We start from the raw sequence: 15,344 nt of genomic DNA, 5'->3' as shown, positions 1-15,344 counted from the left end.
AAATGCACTATATGTTCTCTCCGTAGTATGTGTTGGTTTGCAATAATCAGAAACTGATTTTAAATAAGTGAATATTTAATTCACTTAAGTTAATTAATAAATATAAAATTTGAATAAGCGTCAAACCAAAGTAGCACACTGTGCATTAAATTAGTGATAATATGATTCACCTGATTTCGTATTTGTAGTCTGTAGTTCGTTAAAGCTTGGTGCAAATTCTAGGACGCAACGCGAGAACGTACACGCAACGCGAGGACATACACGCAACACGAGGACGTACACGTAACGCGAGGACGTACACGCAACGCGAGTACATACACGCAACGCGAGGACGTACAATTTGACCAATCAGAAGCGAATAACTTTGCTTGTGATTGGTCAGATTACTTGCGTTAGGCCTACGGCGTTGCGTTGCGTCATGGCGGGAACCAAGCTTTATTTCAACCTACGTACTACCAGGTTATGTTATTATAATCTTGGCTTGCTACCAACTCGTACACGCGCTACGCAGGCAATTTGACCAATCAGAAGCGAAGAACGTTGTGATTGGTCAGATTACTTGCGTTGGGCCTACAGCGTTGCGTTATTATTCCAACCTACGTACTACCAACCAGTTAATGTTATTATAAACTTCCTTTTGAAGCGTGGTTCGCAGCTTTGCTATCTTTTATGTAATATAAACATTGTGTAATTAGAATAGATATATCATGTTTGTGTCATGTGCAACAATACTCCTAACTAATTCCCAATAATCGAATAATCATTACATGTAACATATCGGATTGAACTGTAAAATGATAACAAAAACATTCATAATGACTTATTATGCTCAATCTGAAATATAATGCATTTATATCTGTATAATGGTTTAAGGCTGTGTTTTAATGTGCTTGAATTAATACCATAGGCAAGTTCATAATAATATAAATGGCGTGTGCATTTATGGCTGTTGAATACTGATTTGGCATTTATGACCTAAATACACCAATCGCCTACGCAATGCATGATACATCATAATGCTATTTTATTTTATTGTGTTTTGCTATTTTTACCTTTACTTTATTATCACCGTGTAACAAGCTTCTTCGTGATTGGCCATCGTCATAGCAACACCATACATATTGTATTATTATCATTATTATTATCATGTCTAAGAAAGTATGTATGCGAAAAAAGGTTTAAATAATTTTAAAATAATGTTTTGCCACATATCTATTTAACCATCGGTATTTTATATCACCAAAATCATCATCATTTAATCATCGATTATCAATTATCATCATCTTATCAATTCAATCTTAATCATCGTCATTCACATCATCCATCGTGTATTGATTTTCATCTTTAACATTAATATAATTTATCACAATAATGACTCTATCGGCATTTGTCGTTATCAACATTACACATGCGCATCTTTAAAATCATCATCATCATCATCATTCAATAGTACCATCGTTATCGTCATCATCATCATCGTCATCATCATCGTCATCGGCATCATAAAATCACCATAATATTTGCATCATTATCACCATCATTGTCATCATCATTATCATTGTCATTATCATCAACTAATTATCGTCGTTATCATTACCAACATCATTATATCATCACTGCTATCCGATTATCATCATCATTATCACCATTATTATCATCATCATTATCACCATTATTATCATCATCATTATCACCATTATTATCATCATTATTACCATTGTTATCACAATCATCATCATCATCATTATTATTATTATCACCATCATTATCATCATCATCATCATTATTAGCATTATTATCACCATTATTATCACCATTGTTATCATCATCATTATTGTCATCATTATCATCATCATTATTAGCATTATTATAATCCTCATTATTGTCATCATTATCATCATCATTATCATCATTATCATCATATTATCACCATCATTATCATCGCCATTATCATCATCATTATCACCATCATCATTATTATTATCACCATCACCATCATCATCATTATCACCATTATTATTATCACCATCATTATCATCATCATCATTATCATCATCATTATCACCATAATTATCACCATTATTGTTATCACTATCATTATCATCATCATCATCATTTTCACCATTATTATCACCATCATTATCATCATCATTATCATTATCACCATTATTATGATCATCATTATCGTCATCATTGTCACCATTATTATTATCACCATCATTATCATTGTTACCATTTAACTAACTTTAGCATCATCTTACATATCATCTTCATCAATTGTATCACCATCGTTACGTCAAACAAACCGTGTAATACGATTCAAAATCATTAGTAGAAGCATATCACCTCTCTGTAAACAATATATAAATCTGAACATATGCTACAACACACGATTTGTTGGACACTCCTTGAGATTTAATTACCAAGTAGACGGAACCGCTGCTATTTTAATATTTCCGTACTTAAGTTACCTAGGTTTCTATACTGATATTACTGTAATACCTAAGTCGTATGCGGTATAATGTCTAGCGGCAATAAACAGCCACGAAGTTTCAAGTCTGCTAACTACAAAATTGAATTCGCATGTTTTTACTCTTAAGCCTCATGGTTTGCCTCTTTTTCAAAGGCGTTATGCCAAGTCAGCTAATGCGAAAGTGAACATGTTGAACATTACTTTACATTGAACTATTATTAAAGCGTGGTTCCCACTAGCGACGCAACGCAAGGACGTAACGCAACGTAAGTGATTTGACTAATCACAAGCCATGGATTATTCGAACAGTAGCTTGTCATTGGTCAACTCGCTTGCGTTTCGTCTACGTCCTTGCGTTGCGTCCTAGTGGGAACCACGCTTTAGAGACACAATGCAGGGACGTAGACCCAACGCAAGTTGACCAATGACAAGCGACAGTTCGAATAATCTGTCTCTTGTGATTGGTTTTGCGTTGCGTCTCTAGTTTAGTCTCTAGTCTCTGGTTATTGTGTAACAGTTTGTCCTTTTATTTCAATCATTAGGGTTGTTTGTATTATCGACTTTACTATTGAATATAATGCGCTAATATTAAGCTCATCCATCGCGTCATGATTGGTCAACTTGCATTGCGCTTACGTCCTTGCGTTGGAACCCTCCTGGAAACCAAGCTTTATTCATAACTGTCGTGTTCTGTTGTACTTTGTATGTTTGTTTAAGGGGGTTGTATTAATATTAGTTTTATTAGTTTTTTAAATAATGAACGCTCCTTTGTACTGTATCGTATTGTTTCCAATAGTTTCCAAGCGGTTAAGGCAGGGCGCCGTTTACCGTACCTAAAGAGCCAACAATATCAGCATGGGTTTGAGGCCGACTCGCTCCTAGTTCTGGTGGTGGAGCTATAGAATATAAACCGTGTACACAGTTTTGTTAATTATCCTGTCATATTTTCATTGCATTATTATTGATGACCGTTTTATTGATGTATTTTTAGACCTTCAAGATATAAATGACATGCGAGCAAGCCTTTCCGATTAGAGCACCGAACGTTTTAAAATTAAAAGTGTGAATTTTTAAGAGTGTCGATTTGGAAATTTCGCTCTATATTTCTCTCACTTCTAAATTCATCGTTGGTTGTACGATTACATTTTCCTATACGCAAAGATATAAATTAAGTTAGCAATGGGTAGACATAAACATAAGATTTAATCTCATCTCCACTTAAAGTGCAGCGTGTAGTTTACGTTGACCTTTTTGTAAAGGTAAATCATTAATACTCCTTCTGTAATATAATTACGATATTGGCAATAAGATTTAATTGTTTAACGCACGTAGATTAATAAAATGACGTTTAACGACATTTTTCGAATTTATTTGTATTCTCTATTATGTCAAAATAGAATGAATGGAGTAAACAAAGGTATAAAAAGATATGTTTATTTGAATTGATATTCATTCGTTCATTCATTCAATCTTTTATTTCGGAATATCTGGTCCATAGAAAGTAAAATTACATTTAAATGAAAAAAATAAACAAGACTGTACTAATTACTAATTGATATGATTTAACAAGATACCATGAAGACCTCAATATCTGAACAAAATATTAATTTTATTATCATTAATATTATATTAATATGATTTTTACACGTTTATGTTATGGTGACTGTTGATCCGAAACGTAAGTCAGAAGATAGATGATCAACTTTATTCATCTCAGCCTAATTGCGAGCATCCCATGCTATTCGTCCGGCGTATATTTAATGAAAAATGAAAATTAACGTTTTCAGTTTAGCAACTTTCTGTGGTATAGGCCTACAACGTAAAGGATTCGGAGGAATTATTTTTACAGTTAGGAGCCTCTATGATATGATGATGATGATATGATGATGATGATATTAAAAACTCCTCATTCAAAATATGTGTATAATTCCTTTAACTGCATACTTGAAAATGTATTTGATTATAATGTAATATCTGTGATAACATTGTTTGTATATAAATTAATATAGTGTAACATTTTATTAATATATTTGATTATAATAACAGTTAGGCAATTGAGAGATACTTTATAGGCCTATTTTTAAAAAAGAGCACATAACTGTGCAAGTCGGCCTCATCCAAGATGGTTGTCAACATAATTGGTTTGCTAAGAAGGGTCAAGTAAAGGTCATATATTGGTAATCAATTTTGAACCTCCTTTTCTCGTTACTTAATTGAAATGCTTCCTGCGTGATTATTAAAACGAATCATCTACGATTTAAAAAATACCGTAAAGATTGAAAAATATAGGATTTTGTTTTTAAATTCATCATCATTATTAGCCATTTCAACCCAATATTGTGAATTAAGGTCTCCCAGGTTGACGCGTGAATGTCTATATTCTAATTATGTGGGTAGGCAAGCACTATAATAGGCCAATAATGGTATAGGCTTACTGAGATTTAGATTTAGGCATATCATGCAATAGTGGGTTACCCCGGTGTACTAGTTCACACAAAGCCACTGTCACAAACTCATCATATATATACTCTGGGTGCTCTGAAAGAACAGGCTTAGACTGAAGAGGCTACCCAGTATAAAGAAATAAAAAAAAAAGATTCTCGGTATTAAAAAATGTAGCCCAAATTCTAATAATACAGAATTCTAAATACAGACGCCACATGTAACGCATCACTGTATTATAAAGTTTGCCTGTGATACTTGACAGAAAATGGCATATGTGTTTAAATACAGTACTTATAATCGTGTGTACCGCCACTACTGGGACCTGCAAGTCTAATCTTTTTTTTTGTCATATAAAAACGAGAATTTAATTAATTTAAAACATCCACATCGCTCTTAAATTTAAATTTTGTACTGATATTTAGTGCATCAACAGCAAATAAATTACATTTAAATCGGTTACCTCTAATCCCTAACCTGAATTAATTGTATCTTATCTGCATACATAATTTCTTTTTTCGTTAATTAAAAAATCACCATAATTATTCGTAAATACGTTATGAAAAATATTCGTATATACATGACAATTGAAAGCATTCGCCGCTGTATCTCCACACAATACGGCATTATGTTCAGTATCATAGGGAAATGGTGTATTATATTATTACTGTAATATTTTCTAATAATTCGTTTGCAAGTCGATGCGTCTCAGCAATATCACGTGATTATCACACATCGTATGAGAGGATATATTATACTTTCTGAGCTTATCGCAAACCGATAATCAATAATTTTATAATTCTAGTACGTTTAGGCCTATATAATTCTATATTGGATTGTATCGATATACGATGTGAATTGTATCAAATAGTTCTTTAATTTTTTTTATTTTTCCATTTATTTTATTTTTTTGTATGGAATTGTTTGTAATTGATGTTTTTTAATTGAAGGCCTTTTGTACAAAAAAATCCTCAATCCAGCTTTTTTGGCTGCTACGGATTTTGAATTGTTTTGATGTTTTTTGAAATAAAGATACCGAGATAGATATATATATTATTTTTATAATTTAATAATACATATCTATATTATTATAATCGCTATTTCATATTATTGACCTCGTTGTGAGATTTAGATGACGGGGACAAGAAACGTTTATTTTATATCGTCTGATCGTCTTTAATCTTCTATAAATTGATAACAGACGGATTGATTGGCGCGTACACTGTCATGATTGAAATAAAGCTATAACGTCAGAATACGATCGTTAATAATAAATCACTTTGAGCGGATATGTTGCCAACTAAATATCACGTTTTTAAATATCATGAATCAGTACCGTTTTTTTTTTATCAGTTTTTTACGCTCAAAATATATTACGCGTGACTTAAAAGTTTATGCGCGCCAACCAATGTTTCATAGACAATGAGTTATACCATAAAGATGATATTAATCATAATCTATAGTTGTCTATAGTACATTTGAATCACATATACATCAAGAGCACTTAAGACAGTTAACTCAAATTATTTATTAGTTATTTATTCATTTATTTTAATAAACCAACGTACGAGGCGGTATGGTCGATATGACGACATAGAACCTGAGTACACATGTTGTGTCATTCGTCTTCGCCTGGACGTAAACCAAAACAGTGTCGAGGAATCGAGTGATCCAAATTTCCCCACATGCGCACAATGAATTAACATGACGTACCGTAACTAGTTCTTAGGTCTCCGATCATCACAAATCGAAAGCCCAATAATAACAACCAACAGCCGTGAAATTCAATGCAAAATAAAAAAAGTATTTCGAAGAAAATCATGCCCTTTGTACCCCATTTCAAATATGCCCCCGTAGACATTCAGTGTCATATGACGCCCCTGGACATTCAGTGTCACGCGACGCCCCTTGAAAACTGTAAGCAATTTTTTACTTAGGTAGCTTCTAGGCAGACGCTGTGATATAGTGCTTGTGTGTGCCTTGATTAAACATATTGTTGTTATAATTTAATAAGGGACCCACCCCCACACAAGCCGGATCCATTTTAATCCCCTGCCTCTCCAAAAGTCGTTTATATTCCCCACTCCTAAAGCGTGGTTCCCACTAGGACGCACCGCAACGACGTATTGCGTAGATTGCGTTACGTTGCGTCGCTAGTGAGAACCAAGCTTAACTGATAGGTATCGACATACCCGAGAATGTCATGGACGTATGGAAATTGATACTTCGCAAGGAACGCTATATTAGCAGAAGTAAATTAGTAATTTTAAAAATCTATAATCCATAACAGTACTCGTCCTTGACTATAGTGGAAAATTACGTTTTACTGAAAAAAACTATATTTGCTTTGTGACTTTTATTACTATTTAATTTGATAATAACGCAGAAATGAATACATATTAATGTATTTTTAGGTATTTTAGATTCTGTTAAACAAATATTGCCAGATAGGTATGATTACTCACCTTTTTGTTCATAACGCGAATTTGCTTTTTGTATTACTACTACTACTACTTCATCTTCTTATTCTAGCATAGTTCCTAATGTTCTAAACTTTCGATTTCAGCCCGAAAATGTTCTTAAAATTACTTCTAAATGTTGATTTATTGTATATTATTTCGATAAATTTAATTTTGTAATCAGTGAATATGATATTCATTTCTTAGTAACTGCCCATAGTACAATTCAATATTATATTATTATAGATAATGTACAAAATTCCTTCTGCTGTTTTCCCATGTTGATTATGGCTAAATGAAATATCACAATCAGTTATCATAGCTTAAAGGCCTATATGTTTACAGGATATTATAGATTTATAAGATTAGTTTTGGAATCTGATGTTTTTAATGAAAAAAATATGTTCTTCGTCATAACAAAGTAATTAATATTATCATGCCTTACTACAATTACGATTTGTTCATGAGTCGATACCATTGATAATCCCTCATTAATAAGTTATGTATTTTATTAATGAAATTATTAGAAAATCGTAGTAAGTATAAACAACTAAATATTGGGGTTCAACAATTGGAACCTATCTTTTTAAATTCTTTTATTGACATATATATTTATATACATTTTAACTTTTATATATTTTAATTGTGTAATTTTTGATTCTCTTTTTTGTGTAAAGAATACGCCAATTCAGCACTTGTGCTGCCCTTGTATTTTTATATGTTATTGTTTTTTTTTAATAAAGATACCGAGATATATGTATTTATGGTTGTTTATGAGGGGTAAGGTATGTTCAGACTATAGTTCTGATTTCGTATCATAACACTGAATGTCTTCAGATTGTTCTTTAATTTTAAAAAGATATTAATTTTTAAATTTAGCCCAGCCACAATTTATTTAAATGAGAAATTAAATTCAAAATGTTTTTACATGATAACCGTTCATTTTCTTTATGCTTGTCATACCTTTATTTTGACGTTCCATATGTAACGTTTATAATTATGTCAAGCGCGTGCTGAGGTCACTGTGACCGACGTTGTTTGTTTATACAGGCAAGTACGTGTTGTACTGTAGGCCTATTGATCATAAGTAGGTCTATAATTAGTATTAGGTAAGAAGGTGTTGGACGAATATGAACGGAATTGTGACAAGGATTCGATTATCATAGACAAATTCACACATGTTTCACATGCGACGCCTGCAGGCAGCACATGTGATGCACATATTATTGTGTATTACGGAATTTGCCTTAATACGGTATATAGCACTAATGTAAAATAGTGATAAAAAGAAACACAGAAATGCTATGTACACACTAAGTAATTGATATTGCTACTCGTCGTATATTCTTTATAAATTACCAAAGAATCTCATTAATGCTAGACAAATTGTAACATGTATTGATTTACTGAAAAATGATAGATGTGTATGTTATCTCAATAAGGTGAAGGTATAAATCAATTAAACGTTGTTTGCAATTTAGCATATACATATTTCTACATATCCACATGTACATATGTATATATGTATGTACGTGTACATTTTATAGTTTACGCTTTTTACAGCATGTGGTTGAGCCAGTTTGTATAATAAACCGATGCATATGTGCTCGTCTCGTAATTGGATAGCGTATAGTCTAACGTTTACGCGTTTAACGATTAAACACGTGTCAACTGTAGTCACGTATAGCGTCAACTCTAACTACGGCTGTATCATGGTGTTATACCCCTTCATACGTTTAAGCGTCTACTTGTTTAGGTGTCTAATCGTGTCATTATCTACGCTTGAACTGCATCTATCATGTGATGCATCTGCGTCTAAATGCGTCTAAGCGTTTACCAGAATTGTGTCATTCTATGCATCTAGGCCTATCTATGCAGCACGTGTATAGTATGTGTATGTGCGCGCGTCTCTAAATTGTCATGCGTCTACTTTTGACATGTTTATACTATTTGCTATGCAGAGAACGTATACAACATTTGTATACCAGTCTTGTACTTGATAGCGTATACTCTAAGCACTATGTGTACTTAGTAACTGCGTCACATGCAACATTTTTTAGTTAATGATTCATAATTGCGTTTCTAAAATTAGTAAAGCAATTCCCAGCACAATTGTTAGGTAGGTTTTACTGACGTCCCTAGGTCACAATGACAACTATATTCTATACATTATTTCAGTTTGCAGATGCAATAACCGTATTGAACACTGCGTTTAGCAGGAAATTTGCACAGGTGTTATCAACATTTTCAATAGTGTACTTTTTTATGAGGGGAAAAATATAAGCTCATTACCATAATAACATGTATAGTAGCTGCGGGAGATGATGACTGATGGTATTGCAATACGCAACCTCGTAGTTATTATTACATATGCTTTAATTAAAGGAATTTTGATTGGAAATGGCGTCTAGGCTATATGCTATTTCGTAGGCCAAAAGATATAGTTTTATATAATCAGCGAGTCAAATGGCCGAGCGGTTAAGGCAGGGGCGCCGTTTACCGTGCCTAAAGAGCCAACAATGTCGGCAAGGGTTCGAGGCCGACTCGCTCCTAGTTCTGGTGGTGGAACAAGTCTTCTCGAATAAGGACTATAAACCGTAGATCCAGTGTACACAGTTATAACCTGTGTGCCTAGGCTATATACCGCTATACTTTGTAGGCCTAAAGATATTGATGTTTACTATTGATACAAATAGTTTCTGAGGAAGTTAAACTGTGCTAGATGTTAGGCCTACTATGTGAGCTTTAAAAGAGCTAAAATGTGGGTAAAAAAACCTCAACAGTAGCAGGCTCAGTCCTGCCTTTAGAGCTGTGAACAGTGCAGTATAGTGTATGGTGTATTATGATTTCAGGGGTAGTTTGAATGTACATTAAGACATTTCCGTCGCAAGGCAATAAAATCAAATTAACAACCTATAGCTATACGAATCAATGATCCTTTAAACTTTGTAAAACGTCTAGGAATTATGTTGCTTGTATTTCAAAGAACACTCGTAATTTGTACATCCTTATAATGTGCATATGACATTAACTAATGTTATAAGAGAACAAGTTAAGTTCCATTTTATCGAAAACATTGTGCATACTCCGTAATGTAAATTATACTGTCAGATTTGAATCTCACAGATTCACTAAATGTATGATAATTTGATATTTGAAAAGTAATGTTTTAAAACACATGTTCTAGACTGTTGTCACTTTAATACAAAGTATCATAGTACGTGGCAATGTTTAAACATTTTTGGAATTGTGTTTCTTTAATTTGAAATAGTAGAATGTATAATAATGTTTTAATCAAAATTTCTGGAATTTTGTAAAATAAAATAAGACGTGTCTTGTAATAGTTTGAAATATGCACTGCACGTGTCCTTGTCAGTAAACATTAGATTGGTTTAAATGTCAAAGCTCTGTCTACACTATCAAATTAGTTTGACAAAAAGTGTGATGTGCCCAAATATGGTAGTGATACGCCCAAATATAGTAGTGATATGACATCATCATGTCCATTGAGGGCACATCACATTTTTTTGTCATATATAAGTTTGATAGTGTAGACAGAGCTTTAGTGCTATAATGATTTCGGTTAATATTACGTCATATCTTGCATTGATGGCTAGAATTGTGTACGCGCGCGTCAAATGTATATCTCTTCGTCGTCACCGACACATTTTAAGGGTTGTTTTGTGAGATTATTATATTAAAATGGTTTCTATCACAAAACACTCGTGAATGATATGAACTGTATACGGACAGAATGATGACTTATGGGTAAATACACTCGACAGTGTTTATATAGACGTAACCTACATACCGCTGACATTCATGTCAAAATCGATATTCATCATACAGACTAGAATTGTCCGAACTTTCTGCTAGTTGAAATTAAATGGTTTTATTACAACAAATTTGACACAGAGAGCGTGCCATACCTGTAATTTGAATATCACAGTTTTATTACATCAAATTTGACACAGAGAGCGTGCCATACCTGTAATCTGAATACCACTGTTTTATTACATCAAATTTGACACAGAGAGCGTGCCATATCTGTAATCTGAATACCACTGTCGCGTCAGTGACAAAGTATAATGATTAGGATGAGGAAGTCATTAATGATATAATGATAACGATGGTGGCTACGATGAATTGTGGCTAGGATAGAAGTTATGATAATAGATAATTTTGATAATGATGGTTATCTGTTGTAACCACAATGGTAGAGGTGATGGCACAAGATGGCTGCCATTGTTAAATTGATGATTGTGATCAATGATGATTATTTTGTGCTTTTTAGAGTTATTTATAACCTTTTATGATAATAATTTATTGTAAACATTGACTTTTGATCGTTGTAGTAGTGGTATTATAATACTATTGACAGTGTGCACAGAACCGAAAGAATTTCCAGGTAGCGTGACATAATTTTCTTGTACAATATAATATAATATATACAGTCATATTGCCAAGTTAATTATGTTTGAACGAAATGAGAGTTTGACGGATCAAACTTAATTATATCATAGAGCAACAATCGCTATTGGTTATATTGTACTATAAAGCTCTGTTTTCAAGTTTGTGAGAAAATGAATCACAGGTAAGCGATTCATTATTAATTCGTAGGAACCAAGCGATCCCCGCATGGATCTGGTTTGTTTTTTCCTTTAATTATTTACAGTTCTTCGCATTATCACTAAAACATTGCATAAAATATATATTTAAAATACAGTATTTCAAAGAAAAAAAGGTCAGCTTTTAAAATAAAAACACATGCTCAATTTAATTCATCACTTTAAAATGTCAAGTTCAACTGAATTCATTTTATCAAAACATTACATTCTCTTACAAATAATTTAATGTCCTCTTTATAACAGCACGATAGGGACATTCAAAATGGAGGTCGGTTTAGTGTGGTATCGCTGACAGTAATATTATAACATCACTATAATATCGAGATAGTGTTGATGTTGTCTAAAGCTCTGTCTACACTATCAAACTAGTTTGGCAAAAAAATGTGCCCAAAAATGGCATTGATGTGCCCAAATATGTTAGTGATGTGACATCATCGTGTAAATAATTATGGTCACATCACATCTGTTGTCACATAAAGTATGATAGTGTAGACAGAGCTTAAGTCTATATCCACCATTTCAATGTATACTTGCGGTATATGGCTATACCAATTCTATAGTTGTAATGGGTAATCTATTTTGTTTCGGGATATTAGTAAAATTAATGTGAAGATTCTGAAGAAGGAGGGACCCACTCCCCCGACATAATCACCCCCGAGTTTAGGTCAACAGGTAGAGATATATATTTTACTGCCGTTCTTATAAAACGTTGGATTTATGGAACTTCCAGCTTGATACAGCATTGTGTATCATATGGTGCCTGTATCATGGAAGTTTAGGCTAACGCTGTTTGAGCTTATTACGCAATAATATTAGTCTTACAATTGCAGCGAATCTTCAAACCTTATATCTTTGTGATAATTGATTAATTATTATATTATTGCATACAGTATGTATTGCTATTTATTGTTGGTATTTTTTTGTATAACAGGACTTTCAACATATAATTGGTTCAATAATACTAATAATAATTATATTACTAAAAAGAAACATTATGTTAAGTAGTATATATTTGTGATCGATACATCAGCAAAATGACCAATATTATTGGCTGGTATACGATGTATCGATTTCAATCAACTCTGGAATTACTAATACAGATTTTAGTCGATTGTTATCAGGTTTTATTACGTTACAAGTCCGTGTTTTCTCATATCGTAGAGAGTAAATGCATTCTTAATTATTCTATATTGTATAAACAATATCCATGACGCCATGTTTGTTCTGAATCTGTTTATATTTTTGCTGGCAGAATAGAATTTAGTCGGGTTTATTAAAACAGCGTGTTGATGTTTTTTAGGCCTATAATTTTGTTTCGACATCTTTCATTATGTGGCCAGTATCAAGGTTTGTAGAAAGAAGTAACCGTATTTTCAGTAGGACATATATATATATATATACCACCTAGGCCTATAACTGCACGGATTGTTATGGAATTAATGAAGGAGTAATATGGATAAACACGACCTGTTGACTACTGATTGTTTAAGGGAAGATGGTGGTAATCTGCAAAGAACAGTAAGATGTGCGGGGAGGTATCTTAAATGAAACTAGTGAAGCAAAAATAAGACTAGCTACACTTTGTACCATACCCGGTTCATATGTGGCAGACAGTACACATGCCAAAGGTTATGTAGGCCTATTAATTAATATTGTTATGTTATAATAGTAAATTATGTTTTTGTGTTTTGTAGGTCGTTATGGACAGACTCTGATTCAGAAGCAGCCGCGATGCCTGCGTATTACCGAGTGGATTCGAGCAGTGACCGGATTCCTTTGCACATAGTGCGTAAGGAAACTCCGCTGTCACCTGCCGAGAAACAGTACCTGGTAGCTGTCGAACGTGGCGACTTTGGTAGTGTCCGACAATTCCTTGAGGAGGCTGAGATTTACTTTAATATCAATATTAACTGCGTGGATCCATTAGGACGTACTGCGCTTATGATTTCAATACAAAATGAAAATATTGAAGTCACGGAATTATTATTACGTCACAATATCCATGTTGGAGACGCGTTACTTCACGCTATTGATGAGGAGGTGGTAGAGGCAGTTGAACTTATTTTAAAACAAAAACCACCATCTAAAAAAGACATACGGGTAAGTTCCAACGATATTTCTTTTTTACGACGCGTCACGCGGCTCATACGCGCTTGAGTAAATAAAATAGTTTTGCGCATGCTCGGAAACACATGAGCATGCGTAGAATGAACGTTTTACTCTACCAAAATATTGTTTGTTTATGTTCTTCTGACAGTCAAAAGAGACCTTTTAGTTCCCCAACATTTATATCGAAATCTGCCCTTCAGTGGGCCCCGTACATTGTCTGCACGCACTCTTATGAGTCCATTTCCCTGAACTATCTTGAATAATATTAATTCCGAAAATTGAGTGGGTAGAAACTGAAAATAGAAAATAAAGCAATGTTCACTTATATACAATTAATTCTTTCTGTACAATGCTCTTGTATTTGTAACTGGTTTTTATAAACTTATTATTCATTTTGTATTTTCTGCTTTTCATGGAGTTCGAATCTCCAAACCTTATATCTTTGTGATAAATGATTATTTATTATATATTGCAGTATGTATTGCTATTTATTGTTGATTTTTTTTTGTAAAACAGGACTTTCAACATATAATTGATCCAATAATACTAATAATAATTATATTACTAAAAAGAAACATTATGTTAAGTAGTATATTTGTGATCGATACATCAGCAAATGACCAATATTATTGGCTGGTATACGATGTATCGATTTCAATAAACTCTGGAATTACTAATACAGATTTTAGTCGATTGTTTATCGAGATTTATTACGTTAAAAGTCAGTGTTTTCTCATATCGCAGAGAGTAAATGCATTCTTAATTATTCTATATTGTATAAACAATATCCATGACGCCATGTTTGTTCTGAATCTGTTTATATTTTTGCTGGCAAAATAAAATTTAGTCGGTTTATCAAAACAGCATGTTGATTTTTTGCTATAATTTTGTTTCGACATTCATTATGTGGCCAGTATCAAGGTTTGTAGAAAGAAGCAACCGTATTTTCAGTAGGACATTTATACATACCACCTAGGCCTATTTATATAGTACACGGATTGTTATTCAAATAATGAAGGAGTAAAATGAATAAACACGACCTGTTGACTACTGGTTGTTTAATGGAAGAAGGTGGTAGTCTGCACAAAACACTACAGGAAGATGTGCGGGGAGGTATCTTAAATGAAACTAGTGAAGCAAAAATAAGACTAGCTACACTTAGTACCATACCCGGTTCATATGTGGCAGACAGACACATGTCAAAGGTTATGTAGGCCTATTAATTAATATTGT

General features: G+C 33.0%; 1 protein-coding gene across 7 annotated transcripts in view; it reads left to right on the top strand.

The window, feature by feature from the left end:
* The window catches only part of LOC144843172 (short transient receptor potential channel 4-like), a 68,249-nt gene that overhangs the window by 38,398 nt on the left and 14,507 nt on the right, over positions 1 to 15,344 (top strand). For 6 of the 7 annotated variants that reach the window (XM_078699909.1, XM_078699912.1, XM_078699911.1 and 3 more), the window contains exon 2: positions 13,697 to 14,102. In XM_078699909.1, the coding sequence (XP_078556035.1) occupies positions 13,697 to 14,102 (406 nt within the window). Of the gene's footprint in view, positions 1 to 11,903; positions 11,969 to 13,696; positions 14,103 to 15,344 lie in introns of those variants that run through there. The other variant, XM_078699906.1, reaches the window with a different exon arrangement.

The sequence above is a fragment of the Antedon bifida genome, chromosome 5, assembly GCF_963402885.1.
Source record: "Antedon bifida chromosome 5, ecAntBifi1.1, whole genome shotgun sequence".
In the NCBI taxonomy this organism is placed as follows: Eukaryota; Metazoa; Echinodermata; class Crinoidea; order Comatulida; family Antedonidae; genus Antedon; species Antedon bifida.
The sequence above is the reverse complement of the archived record's forward strand: the minus strand, read 5'-3'. Positions and strand labels throughout refer to the sequence as shown.